This window comes from Taudactylus pleione, unplaced genomic scaffold (assembly GCF_031769625.1).
Source record: "Taudactylus pleione unplaced genomic scaffold, aTauple2 ptg000302l, whole genome shotgun sequence".
NCBI classification, from domain to species: domain Eukaryota; kingdom Metazoa; phylum Chordata; class Amphibia; order Anura; family Myobatrachidae; genus Taudactylus; species Taudactylus pleione.
Genome location: NW_028284703.1, coordinates 11132010 through 11146040, shown reverse-complemented (window position 1 = coordinate 11146040; position 14031 = coordinate 11132010). Strand labels below are relative to the sequence as shown.

Below are 14031 nucleotides of genomic sequence, written 5' to 3'. Positions count from 1 at the left end.
CACATCAAAATGCACATGATTAATAAGAGATAGATTCTAGGCATTGCCCAGGTTTCAAGTTATTAAGTTTTATTATATGATGTCGTACAAATCCATCCAGTGGAAGGCCCAGAACAGGCTCCCTGGGTCAAAGTTCAGCCCAGCGTACACCAACGGGAGGTCCAATTGGGACCTCAACACCTTAGTACATCTTTTGGGATCCAATGTTACCACTGTGGGAAGTTTTCGTCTAAATCCATCCAGTGAAAGGCCCAGAACAGGCTTCCCGATTCAAAGATCTGCCAGGCGTACACCAACGGGAGTTTCGACCGGGACCCTTACTCCCCTAATACCTGGCCAGGATCCAAAGTAAAACTGTAGGTTATAAATTCACTTCATACCTCAAATATGTCCTTAATTCCAACTCACTGTTAGAAGAAGTCTGGAACATGGAAATTGCCAAGCTCATTGTGGAAGTGTAAATTCGGACTCGTTCCTAACGTTAACCACCCTACCCAATGGCAATGATTTTGTTTACACAATTCTGAAAGTTTTGCAAAAGTTTAGAGAAGATTGTTAACGCTTACCTTCCTTTATAGAGTCAGCAGCCTTTTGCTTACTGCTCTTTTCAGTGATAATATGTTTAACTGGTTCAGATTCTGCTTCTCTCTCTTTCGTGGACTTTTCTTCCTTCTGCCTTGTGGTATCGTCACTCTTTTTGAGCTGCTCATTTCTTTTTTCTGCCCTGGTTTCTTTCTTCTCTTCCTTCCGCTCAGGTATTTCACTGACTTCGTTTTTCTTCTCTATTTTCTCAGCAGCTTTGGGCTTCTGTTCATCGCTGTCAGTTGGAATGGGGTCTTTGTTTTGAGTGGAGGCAATTGCTTCACTGACAGGGTTTTTAATGTCTTCAGCTGGAGGTGAAACATCGTTTATATCTTCTGTCTTCACAACTGGCTTGATACTTTCATTTGCGATTTCCAGTATTGGCTTTTCATTCTCCTGCACCTCCTCTAGACCACGGTCCTTTTCCATAGCAATATCTACATTCAGCTGTGGAAGAAGCTTCCTGGGCACCTTATCAGCATTCTTAAGGCTTGCATTCTCGGTGAAGGCCCAGGCAGTTGTAGCCTCTTGATTCAAAGAGCTTATAGTTTCTAAAATAGACATTGCATCATTCGCTACACTGGTGCTGGGTCCAACCACAGATGTAGAACCTGGGAGAAGGGGGATACAAGTAAAATTAAACTTTATCAACTTTAAAAAGGGAATTCATAAAAATTAAACCACTCTATACATCCAAAATTAAAAGGAATGTCTATAACTTTTTTCAGGGGGCCCATTATGTGCTTGGAGCAGATACAGATGTGTCCTCAGTCTTTGTAGCTGCAGTCGTGTTAAGTAGCCCTTCTACTCGTGCCTAGTACTGTGCGAGTTCTCACGCCGTGCGTCTTTCAACGCAAATGTGTCTTATTCACAACGCGAGGTGAATAAGACACACAAGCAGACTTTACGGATTAATGTGATATGTGTCATATGTATGTTCTGTGTGCGACTGCAGCTGTATCTGCATACAAAATGCTATGTTACAATACAAAGTGTAACTTTCACGCTGATAACCCACAGGCATTTGGAAAACACCAGTGATACCGCACATCAAACGCAATCAGGGTTGCATTTGCATTCTCATTCCAGTTTACATACCATGGCTAGTGTTCAAAAATGATTTTAATATATATATATTTTTTTTAAGCCAGTGGATAAAGGGCCTTTGTCATGTGTCAATTTGCTGTCAGGTGAATTATATATACTGTAGCACATAACGAAACAGCTGGCAGGTTTGTTAGGGTTTAATAAATAAAGTGTTAGAGATGGTACATACGTCCACCCTTTATAAAATGTGCTGTTGTAACAAACAAAGTCTGTCTAATGGATTATTTTTGTGTTTAACAAGATTGGTGATACATTATTTAAAATTCTCCACTGCTGATGAGATTGTGTTAAACACAACTCACACTGGTAGGCTGTTGTATCCATCCAATTAGTTGCCGTAACACAAAAGGGTTCAAGCAATGGGAAAAGTCAGTTTTACTGCCAGCTGCAGCAATAGAAATATAGTTAAGGAGGGCACTGGGAGATTACATTCGTATATAGTGATCACCTCCTACGCAATTTGTTACATCAGGGACAATAGTTAATATGTTTGGACATCCAATTTATGCTGTTGGTTGATTAACACATAAACCAAAGTTCCTTCATGGAGTTTACTGTAAACTATACCCAGAAGTGATGCTCGCTCAATGTAAATAGGGTTCAGCACTCCACACAGAGAGCAGCATCCGGACTGAGGGCCTAATTCAGTGATGGACAATGGAAGCAGCTCTGCAATACCATCTAGCTCAAATGCAAACGCAGCAGCTGGTGTCTGTAGGAAATAATCACCACATCGTTGGATCTGCCATCCGAGTGCAGCGTCTGTAGACTCTGCCTTGGATCAACATTGCGACCATTGGCCGCGATGGTTGCTCCTTTGGAAAGGCAGCGTAAGCTGAGACTTACTCAGCCTGGTTGGTTCCTGGCAGCCTGCGAGGCCAGCAAATCTGCGTCCACTGACACAATCCCTCCCGGAAAACAGGGGTGACGCCCCCATTTCTGGGAATGCCGGCCAGCCAAGCTTCCACGACGCCGGAGGTGGTCAGTCCTGCTGCGGCTTGAGGGGATCTGCGAGCGAGATCCAGGGCTCGTTCTACCCATGCGCAGAATAGATTCTGTGTATGCACAGACCCCAAAATATCAGAGTTGTACGCAAACCATCGGGCTTGCGTACATCTCTGAATCAGATTATACTTTTCATATTTATATTTACATAACGTTACATAGAAGCATCTGTTATTTCTCTCTCCTTCATACCCAGAAGTGCCTGAAAGCTTTACCATATACTCAAAGCAGGTCAGGTTTGTACTATTGAAACAAAAGATTTCCCAATAACATAAATTCGTGCACAAATCCAGGTTTTCAAAAATCTGGAAAAAAAAGGGGAATAGAGAAAAGATAACCAGGGATAAAGTACCAGTGACGGATACAGACGACTCCGATTTTTCTTCAGTTCGTTCCGGATTTGCATTCCCATCTTCTTTGTTACTCAATGTGGCCAAAAAATCTTGTACAACTTTTTCCACTTGAGGTCTAAACGTGTGGTTTATCTTTGGGTCCACAACCTGCGATATAATGCGGTCAATACCGGACCCGAGCATTCCAGACCTGGAAGGAACAGTGTGATAGTCAGTGTATCAACGGTTATTAGTTTAGGATTTAAACATACACTAGTGAATTTATTGAGTCCGATTTCCAACTGCATTACGTTACAGTTGTCAAGTAATATAAATCATTCATAGCATTATCCTGTTCTGACATCAGACAATATTACGGCACCATCTATATTCGAAAGCCTTACTACAGTATTACTAACAGCGCACATCCCATACCCACCCCCTAACAGTATGTACAACTCCCCCACAAGCTCTATTATACAACCATTTATTGGCAACAGCAGGAAGAAAAACAATTATGTTGGGTCTGGAGTGTCAAGTGTTCAAACAAACAAAGATGCCATTATCACAGCCAATGTCACTGACTTGGAGGAGTATGTAAAATGTCTTGTTAATAACCCTGTGTACTTCTGAAGATATAACATAAGCAGTAATATTTGATGTAAGACTAATTTTCTATTGCCTTATATCACTGCAGAAAACATTAAAGCAGTTTAAAAAAAACATTGTACAGCAAATTCCTATCAGTAGATAATGGAGACGTTCCCTTGTCATTTTCAAAATATGTATAAATAAATACTTCTTACACAGCACTTTAATGTAAGGAATAATTTGTATTTAATGCAGGTGGTCTGTCTCTCAGCAGTTTGCTGCATCAGCTGAGTGTGCTAGAAGTACCAGAGCAGGAAGCAACACCCCAGGCAGGAGAGAAGAACTGCCCAGGTTGTGACAGGTGCTGGGTGCTAGAATGAACACTACAATTTAAGATCTCTCTCACGAGTTGGAAATTGTGTAAGACTGCTGACAAACATGGGACACTTATAGAAACTGGTGCAGGTTTAACAGTGCAAGTTAAAAAGTTCTGTAGCTTGTAATAACCATTCAGATGCTTTCATTTTGAAAGTTCAGAAAATAAAAGTGGACAACCGATTGGCAGCTGTTTAGAGGTTTTTTTTTTACTATCTACCTATTCAGCATTTTCCAGAAAGGTTGCTCACATTATAGATATACAGTGGAATTACACTTGTAAACAATGACCAGAAATCTGTTAATGTACAGCTTTTCCAGCAGGAGAGATGATCGGACTCACTTGAGCACCTGCTGTCGGATGTTATTCCTCAGCTGATTCTTGTTCAGGTGCGGGCTCCACGTGTGGCTCGCCAAGTGGTTGGAGACAAAATTGTCAACGCGCTGTCTCAGATTTTGGTATGCAGGCTATAAAGGATGAAGAGACACACAAGGATCAGTCTAACTCAGTGATGGGCCTGTTGTAACTGGCCAGAAAGTTATAGTGTTTGTGACTTTTGCAGAACTGAACCAGTCGTAAACACGAAATAAGCAAAAATAAAATACATTCTAAAAGATGGACTCACATAATATAAGTAGCAAAAGTAACACATCCGTCGCTGATTGTACAACTGCCAATGAAAGGGATTAAACAAATGAATGTAAAAGTTCCTGGGTTCTAACTTGCGTGTCCTTTTTACTAAGCTGCACTTGCCACTCTTTTTCATGCCTTGTATATAAGTTGTTTATGGTTTCTCTTTGCCTATTTGATTTAAAGAAGAAATACAAATCTAACCACAGTAATGTGACAAGTGTATTTTTGATCTTGTTTGTGAAGGTAAACTGATGGCACATCACCTACAAATGTAAAATATCTACACCTACTTGTATTTTAGAATTTTTTTCGCAATTGTAATTGTAATACATCAAAAGCAATCCAAGCATAGAGGTCTGTAGTTTCCATCATAGGTACACTTCAACTGTGAGAGACAGAATCAGAACAAAAAATTCCGTAAGATTTTTAAACAGTTTAATTGTATATTCTTGAGGAAAAAAAATATTTGGACAGTCAAAAAGTTTAACTCAATACTTTGTAAAGTAACCTCGGTTAGCAATTACAGAGGTCAAACGTTTCCTGTAGTTCTTGACCAGGTTTGCACACACTGCAGCAGGTATTTTGGCCCATTCTTCAATGCAGATCTTCTCTAGATGTGTCATGTTTTGGGGCTGTCGCCAGGCAACACAGACTTTCAACTCCCTCCACAGATTTTCTATTGGGTTGAGGTCTGGAGACTGGCTTGGCAAATCCAGGACCTTGAAATGCTTCTTACGCAGCCACTCCTTAGTTGCACGGGTGGTGTGTTTGGGGTCATTGTCATGCTGGAAGACCCAGCCACGTTGCATCTTCAATGCTCTTACTGAGGGAAAAAGGTTTTTCCCCAAAATGTCACGATACATGGCCCCATTCATCCTCTCCGTAATATGGACCAGTCGTCCAGTCTCCTTTGCAGAAAAGCATCCCCAAAGCATGATGTTTCCATCCCATGCATCACAGTGGGTATGGTGTTTTTGGGATGCCATTCATCATTCTTCTCCCTCCAAACACGGCATGTGGAGTTTATACAAAAAAGTTCTATTTTGGTCTCATCTGACCACATGACATTCTCCCAATCCTCCTCTGGATCATCCAGATGGTCACGAGCAAACTTTAGACGGGCCTGGACATGTGCTGGCTTAAGCGGGGGGACCTTTCGGGCGCTGCAGGATTTGAATCCACGACGACGTAGTGTGTTACCAATGGTAACCTTTGTGACTGTGGTCCCAGCTCTCTTGAGGTCATTGACCAGGTCCCCCCGTGTAGTTCTGGGCTGATACCCCACGAGGTGAGATCTTGCATGGAGCCCCTGGTCAATGGAGATTGTCAGTGATCTTGTATTTCTTCCATTTTTTAATAATTGCGCCAACAGTTTATCTCTTCTCACCAAGCTGCTTGCCTATTGTCAAGTAGCTCATCCCAGCCTTATGCAGGTCTACAATTTTATCCCTGGTGTCCAAAGACAGCTCTCTGGTCTTGGCCATGCTGGAGAGGTTGCAGTCTGACTGTATGAGGGTGTGGACAGGTGTCTTTTATACAGTTAACCAGTTCAAACAGGTGCCATTAATACAGGTAACGAGTGGAGGATAGATTAGCTTGTTAAAGAAGAACTAACAGGTCTGTGAAAGCCAGAATTCTTGCTTGTTGGTATGTGTCCAAATATTTATTTTTCGCAAGAATATACAAATAAATTGTTTAAAATCATACAATGTGATTTCTGGATTTTTTTTGTTCGGATTCTGTCTCTCACAGTTGAAGTGTACCTATGATGGAAATTATAGGCCTCTCTCATCTTTTAAAGTGCAACAACTTGCCAAATACATGGGAATGGGTATGAAGTCCCGGCAGCTGCCTGAAGGGATAAGATTCCAACAGGGCAGGTAAGTTCTCACCCCCCCACCCACCCCCCAACCTTCTCCTAGTGGTGCCTAACCCTAACCACCTCTTACCACACCCTAACCCTAGTGGGAGGGGTGCCTAACCCCCCCCCCCCCCACGGACTTACCTCTTTCGGTCTGGGGTCCTTCAGCGTTCCGGCGTCAGGATTAAGATAGGCGTCAGTATTTCGAAGCGTATCTCAAGTCCCTTGCCGGGATTCGGATGTCGGTATTAAGACCGGCTTTCATAACTACATCCAGCCAACATGCATTGTTTGCACTGCTGCAATGTGCATTGAAAGTGTTGGGTGTTAAGAACTTATGGTGCATACACACGGTCAGATATGTAAGATGAACAATTGAACGATTTTACAAACAATTTGAATGATTTCAGCTGTATTAAAATGAATGAAATCGACCAAGTCTGACTGCAAACACATCAGATGTCAGATATCGTTATCTGACAAACGGGAACGCGCATCGCTCATCGGTGCAGACACATGTCAGATTTTCTTTCAGATATGAACGACTGAACAATTTTTAAAATCGTTATCGTTCAAATCTGAAAGAAAACCTGACCGCGTGTATGCACCATTAGCCTATTAATTGATTGGAAGGTTGCAGCTGTGAAACTGGCTGCTAAAGAATCATTTGAGACAAGACTCCATATAAAGTTCTACAAGTTCAAAATTAGGGGGATATTTATCAAAGCTGGGAGATAAAATTGTGAGAGATAAAGTACTAACCAACCAGCTTCCAATTTACATTTTGCAGACTGTTTATAAAATTATCGTTAGGAGTCGATTGGTTGGTCCTTTATTTTTTACAATTTTATCTCTCTCCCAGCTTTGATAAATACCCCCCTAATGGAGCGTACACACGGTCAGATTTGTCAGATGAACGACTGAACGATTTTACCAAAGTTTTGAACGATTTGAACTATTGAACGATTTTTGACTGCATTAAAATGAATGGAATCGTCCAAGTCTGACTGCAAACCCATCAGATGTCAGATATCGTTATCTGACAAACGGGAACGCGCATCGTTGATCGTCCATCGTTCAGGCATGTCAGATATGAATGATTTTCCTTCAGATATGAACGACTGAACGATTTTTAAATCGTTATCGTTCATATCTGAAGGAAAAATCTGATCGTGTGTATGCACCATTAATCAACTGAGCTTACAAATGAGTGGTCTGAGCCTCTGCATATTATCAAACAGGTCTATACTTATAACAAAGAGGTTTTTCTTATAAAAGCCACAAGAAATTCACTTTCAAATTGTATCAGTGCCCTCCAGCATTCCACATCATTTTGCATAATGCTGTGAACACATCTCATTTAAAACACATAAAGGCCTGCTTATAAATAAATCAGCCATATATTAATCAGACATGCTTCTCTTAAAACAATTACAAAACATCAGTTCAATACAAACAACAATGCTTGCTGCTGTAAATGCAGACCTTGCACTTAAAATATAATTAACATTACAGGGGGTAAATTTACTAAAGTGAGAGATTTTAGAAGTGAGTTTTAAAAGTGATGTTGCCCATAGCAACCAATCAGATTCTACTTAACATTTAACTAGCACCTTGTAGAAGATAATGGCTAGAATCTGATTGGTTGCTATGGGCAACATCACTTTCAAAACTCACTTCTAAAAACTCACACTTTAGTAAATTTACCCCCAGGTGTGTAAGAAACCACTGCAACACTCAACAGCTTTCTAATGACAGCTTGATTGACCCACAAACACAAATTTGCAGACGTTCACTTTTTAAGACTACAAAATGCTGTTTACGACACATACTTCTTATTCATAGTAATTATACATATTTTGAAGTTTTTTTTTTAACATGCCATCAAGCAGCCGACGTTTCGATTCTATTGCGAATATTTCTCAAGGCTGAGTTTTAGGCAATATTACTAATGCACTCTATGGGGCATCTGGTCAGTGTAGCACGTTTGCTCAAACAAACACGTGCTACACTGACCAGATGCCCCATAAAGTGCATTAGTAATATTGCCTAAAACTCAGCCTTGAAAAATATTCGCAATAGAATCGAAACGTTGGCAGCTTGATGGCATGTTAAAAAAAAACTTCAAAATTTCAAACACTTCAAGAGAGTGAAAAAAGGAGTGTCATTCCATGTCAAGTGTCCCTCACTTGACCATCTCCAATTATGATGAACTTTTGCATGAAGGTTGGTATATAAATAAAACTAACTTTGGTAAAGTTTCAGTTCACAGTATGTAATAGTAGTGGAGTTTTGGCCCTGGTAGTGGAGGTGGGATCCGGTCTAAAGATCTACAGTAAACAGGTAGACAATGGCCCGTATTCAATTTGGGAGCGAAAAAGTCTGTGCTGGACTTTTCGCTACACATCGGAGCTGTTCCTGGGATAAAGCATCGGGCGCGTGCCCGCTTTATCTCCGTATTCAATTTAAAATCAGCGAAAACGGGACCCTCCGAATTGTGATCTGTGAAAAAACAACGGGAAAAATGTCCAGACATGGGGGATCACTATGGGTACCCCCATTTTTGCCTGCAAAAGAAAGTCGGGTTTTTAAATAGCCACGGCAGGTGTTTTCTCCTGACATTGAAGAAGTGATGCAGAAGAGCACTTAGGTTATTTTTTTTTTGTTTTTTTAAGTGGTCCCATCAAATTTGGGGTACATGAGAATAGGTACTAACATATTTTTAAGTCCCTAAAGTACTTTCTTAAAAATTCTGCAAAAATACACCTGCCGCTAATAGCCTATTCTAGCGCATACTTACAGAATAGCCCTGAACCTATTTCCCTATTTTTAAACACTGTTTTCCCTTCTTTTTTTTCACCCCAAATTTTTTATTTATTTTTTGGGGGTGTCCCTATTTTTATTTTTTTCAAAACTTTTTTTGACACAGTTTATTTGTAAATGTCATTCCCAGGGGTGCAGGCTATTTTTTTTAAGCCTTCACCCCTAAACCCCAATTCTGCACTTTTTTGCGCCATGTAAAACATGGTGAAAAGTTATCCCCGGTTTTTTTTTTCAAAGACTTTTCGAACCTGCGAAAAGTCTTTGAAATTGAATACGGGGATAATTGAATAAGCGAAAATGACGTCATCGGCGATAAATTATCGTAGCCTAATTGAATAGGCTTTTCGCAGCCTAATTGAATACCCCCCAATGTCTAGATAGACCACAGATGTTAGACAGTCAATAGGTCGACAGGGACAAAAGGTCGACATGAAAAAGGTTGACCTTTGCTTTCAAAGATATACATATCAAAATACGAGACTACTGAAAAGTATGTGAGGCTGCATCGTCCCCACACAGAGCCCCGGCCACCCACTGGCACCCACACAGAGCCCCAGCTAACTGCTTTCCAACCAACGAAGGCACTGCTAAACCTACAAACCCCCAAGACAGTTTACCTAGCAATCAATAAAGTTTTAACATTAACCTGACAAGCAACAAAATCACTGCTCCCCAGACATCACTGGGGGTCAGACCCCCAACCATACTGTGTCTCACTTAAGCCAGACTCACCCCCCAAATACTATACTCACAGCCTCCAACAAGATCCCTTCTATCAGGTACAAATTGCTCTGCTCCTGGACTTCCCTCTTAATTTATGATTGCAGCCACCTGTGTTGAAACACCTGACTCATCTATTACCTAATTTAACACAGGTGACTGCAATCATAAATTGAGAGAAGTTCAGGAGCAGAGCGTTTGTACCATATGGACGGGGTCATGTTGGAGGTTCTGTATCCCTCACCTCAGCCAGACCCCTCCTCCCCATACATCACCTTAGCCAGTCCTCCCCTCACCCTATACCATCCATTCCCCAGCCAGACCCTCCACCTCCATCCCCCATACTATTCCTTTCTCAGCCTGACCCTCCACACTATCCCTTCCCCGACCATCACCTTAGCCAGACCCTCCTCCCCAGCGATCACCTCAGTCAGACCCTCCTCCCCCCCCATACTACACCTTCCCCAGTCACCTCAGTCAGACCCTTCACCCCAAATACTTTCTCTTCCCCAACCATCACCTTACCCAGACCCTCCTCCCCAGCCATCACCTCAGTCAACCCTCCTTCCCCAATACTATCCCTTCCCCAGCCATCACCTGTCAGGCCCTCCTCCACCCCATACTGTCCCTTCCCCAGCCATCACCTTAGTGTCCACATCAGCCAGGCAGTCTTTGCGAAACTGGTCGAACAGTCCCTGGCTCTTCAGGTGGCTGACGATGAGGGACACTAGCTTGGGGTCCCCGGGCGGCAGGTTGGCCATGACGTCCAGCGAGCCGCTGTCCGGATCATCACCCAAAACAAACCAGACCGCTGCACCCGACACCTGACCCGGAAGCGCCGGGGGATTGTGGGAGCGCTCCGTGCACAGGGACAGAGCGGCCGCCAGTCAGTCTAGGTGAGCAGCGCCCTCTACTGACCGAACTGGGTCATACTAGCCTGCAGGTCGGCGCACAAGAGACGGGACACTGAAAGAAGCAGAATGCCTGAGGGGCTTCCCAGCCAGTGATATTATGCTAAATGTATAGAAACTGTACAATATATGTGCATACACTATTATCTATATGCATAGTTCCCATTTATTATATGACATGGGCCTCGATGCCTTTCCTTTGTTTTTTTATACGTGCAAGTGCAATTTATGTGTTTTTTTTTTTAAATGTCTATATGGATTACACTGAATCAAGAAGGTGAAGATGATCCCAGGGAAGTATTACACTATAGAAAACAAAGAGTTTGATATTTTTATAGGAATGGGACAATACTACATTACAGGTTGAGTCTTCCATATCCAAAATGCTTGGGACCAGGGGTATTTTGGATATCAGAATATTCCGTATTTTGGAATATTTGCATACCATAATGAGATATCTTGGGAATGGGACCCAAATCTAAGCAAAGAATGCATTCATGTGTTTTATACACACAGCCTGCAGGTCATTTTATACAATATTTTCAATAATTTTGTGGCTCAAACAAAGTTTGTGTACATACATGAAATTCATTTATGTTTCATATACGCCTTATACACAAAGCCTGAAGGTAATTTTATACAATACTTTTAATAATTTTGTGCCTTAAACAAAGTTTGTTACATTGTACCATCAAAAAGCAAAGGTTTCACTATCTCAGTCATGCTAAAAATATTCCGTATTTCAGAATATTTGTATATGGGAGACTCAACCTGTAGTTACATTTGTTTTTGGGAACGCACTTGTGGCACTACAACTGACAGCATGCATTGCCGTTTGTGTGCATGCTGGTAGGGTAAAACTGGATGTTTTCCATATGGGTTTGTCAAGCATATTGTTCTAAGTGCTTTTGGGATGAAAACCACAGGTGATGTGTGTTGAGATTTTTGAACTGCACATAAAAATTAATATTAGTACATTTCTCCTTCCTTAGTCCTGAGCTGCACAATAAACTGACTTGTGCTGCAAGGAACAGTGTAATTTCACACGCCCCATTCTGAACCATGGGCCTGATTAACTACGAATCGCCGCTGCGATTACGCACGCAGTCTGGCTGCGATGATATGCTAATCTATTGCGATTGCTATGCTGTCGCAGCGCTACACAGGGACACCCACCTTACCATACGACACTTCCGCAATGTTTCGCAAGACTGCAAAACCATAGGTAACATCGAGTGCCATCGCAGCCTCACGCACACTTGTACAAGGTCAGACCTTACTCAGGAATTGCTAACACATAGGCAAACGCAAGGGAGGGATTTCCTGTTGCCTGGAAACCCCTCTCCCCTGCCCACACCATGACCACAATATAGTAATAATAGAATTTTACTAGTGCTGCATGTTCTTTTCAGTATTACAAATTAAATAATTAGCACCACCTGTGGATCTTTTAACATGACAGCCAGTAATAAATACACCTCTGCACCAACTAGGAGATCTGGAAAACATGCACTGTTAAGGCACACATCCACTAGACGACATGCAAAAGACTGCACGATTACGACATTGTAATCGTGCAGTCGTTTGTCAGTCTGTGATAAGCCTGCACTGAACGAGCAGTTGTTCAGTGAAGGCTCATCAATTATCTGCAAACATGTTGAACCTGACGATATCGTCAGGTTGTACAACATATTTGCACGATGATAGATGTCTAAACGACCAGAGAGAGCAGACATTGGCCCTGATTCAGACCCACTCGCAAGCGGCTGTCCGCTCGCAAGTGGGTCGATGGTCTGCTCTGAGCATGCGCACGACGGAGGGAGCTCCGTCGTGCGCATGCGCCAGACGCGACGAGCGAAGGAAAGTCCTTCGCTCGTTGTGTCTGATCAAAGGGGGCGTGCTGTCGATGTTGATTGACAGCATGCCCCCTTTGGTGGGCGTGCCGGGGGAGTGCCTCCCTGACTGGGGCGTTCCCAAGGGAACGCCTACCGTCAGAAGCCGGCCCACTGACCCACGGCCCACTGACACTAGTGATGTCAGTGGGAGTGATTTTGGCTCTGATAGAGCCAAAATCACTCCGGGCCTTGCGGTTGAAAAACTCAACCGCAGGCTCCGGCTCGCAGTTTCGATGGTCACGACCATCGCGGCCATCAAACTGCACGCTCGTATAGGCTGTGGGTGGTGACCCACAGCTATACGAGCGTCCAGGAGGACGCTCCAGAATTATTGAGGGCGGCCCTCATTCAGAGTGTGCGCTCTGCTCAGAGCGTACGGCTCTGAATGAGGGCCATTATTCTTAATGATTTTCAAACGATTATTGAACGATATCGTTATCGTTCAATCGCTCAATTTAATTGTCTAGTGATGGAAATGTACATTACCCCAGAGAAAGGCCGCAAGGCTGAAACCCGTTGAGACACACAGATCATCTAAGCATACCCATTCAGCAACACTGCACTTCCGACTGCAAACATCCCAGTGTCACGTGACCATTCCACCCAAGTCACATGACCGCAGCCACCGGGCGCTTACCCGGAAAGAGAGTTAAGAGACCACTGCACTGCAGGCAGCGGTCCTGGTACTGCTGCAAAGATTCACAATCTGGAGGAAGGAAAGAAGTCACCGCGGCCTAGCCCACAACAAGGCGACACTGCACAGCTCCAATCCAACCAGCAGGCACCCACGGCAAGAGTTGTGCAACCTCAACAGTCCAGCCACACCGGGTGCAGCTTTTGTATTGCACCTCAAGACAGGGAAGCCAGCACATCTCGGCAACCAGCAGTACTCCACTCCAAGCTCCTTCAAAGCAAGTCTACAGGTAACAAGTGTTTTCATCCAGCGATCAAACCCCATCATCCATACCCCCCCACACACACACACACACACACACACCATTGTTTCGGGACTATCATTTCTTGACATTAACCAGCACTACCCCTCCAGTACCCAGCCTCGAACAGAGCGGACCTATAGGTAAGCGGGACGCCGCTATCCTATATCATTGAATGAACTAGCATAGCGTCAATTCGCCAACCATCTGGACACTTCAGTGTGCATTTACCCTAATACTGTGTTTCATTTTCTTGTCTA

At 43.0% G+C, this 14031-nt stretch overlaps 1 protein-coding gene across 1 annotated transcript in view; it reads right to left on the bottom strand.

Annotated features, from left to right (window-relative positions):
* The window catches only part of BOD1L1 (biorientation of chromosomes in cell division 1 like 1), a 71181-nt gene extending 60345 nt beyond the window's left edge, over nt 1-10836 (bottom strand). Inside the window, exons 1-4 of the mRNA XM_088482997.1 lie at nt 10675-10836; nt 4336-4460; nt 3047-3237; nt 567-1193 (exon numbers count right to left, since the gene is read on the bottom strand). Of these exons, the coding sequence (XP_088339123.1) occupies nt 567-1193; nt 3047-3237; nt 4336-4460; nt 10675-10791 (1060 nt within the window). The 5' untranslated portion in view covers nt 10792-10836. The remainder of the gene's footprint in view (nt 1-566; nt 1194-3046; nt 3238-4335; nt 4461-10674) is intronic.
* Nucleotides 10837-14031: the final 3195 nt, after the last annotated feature.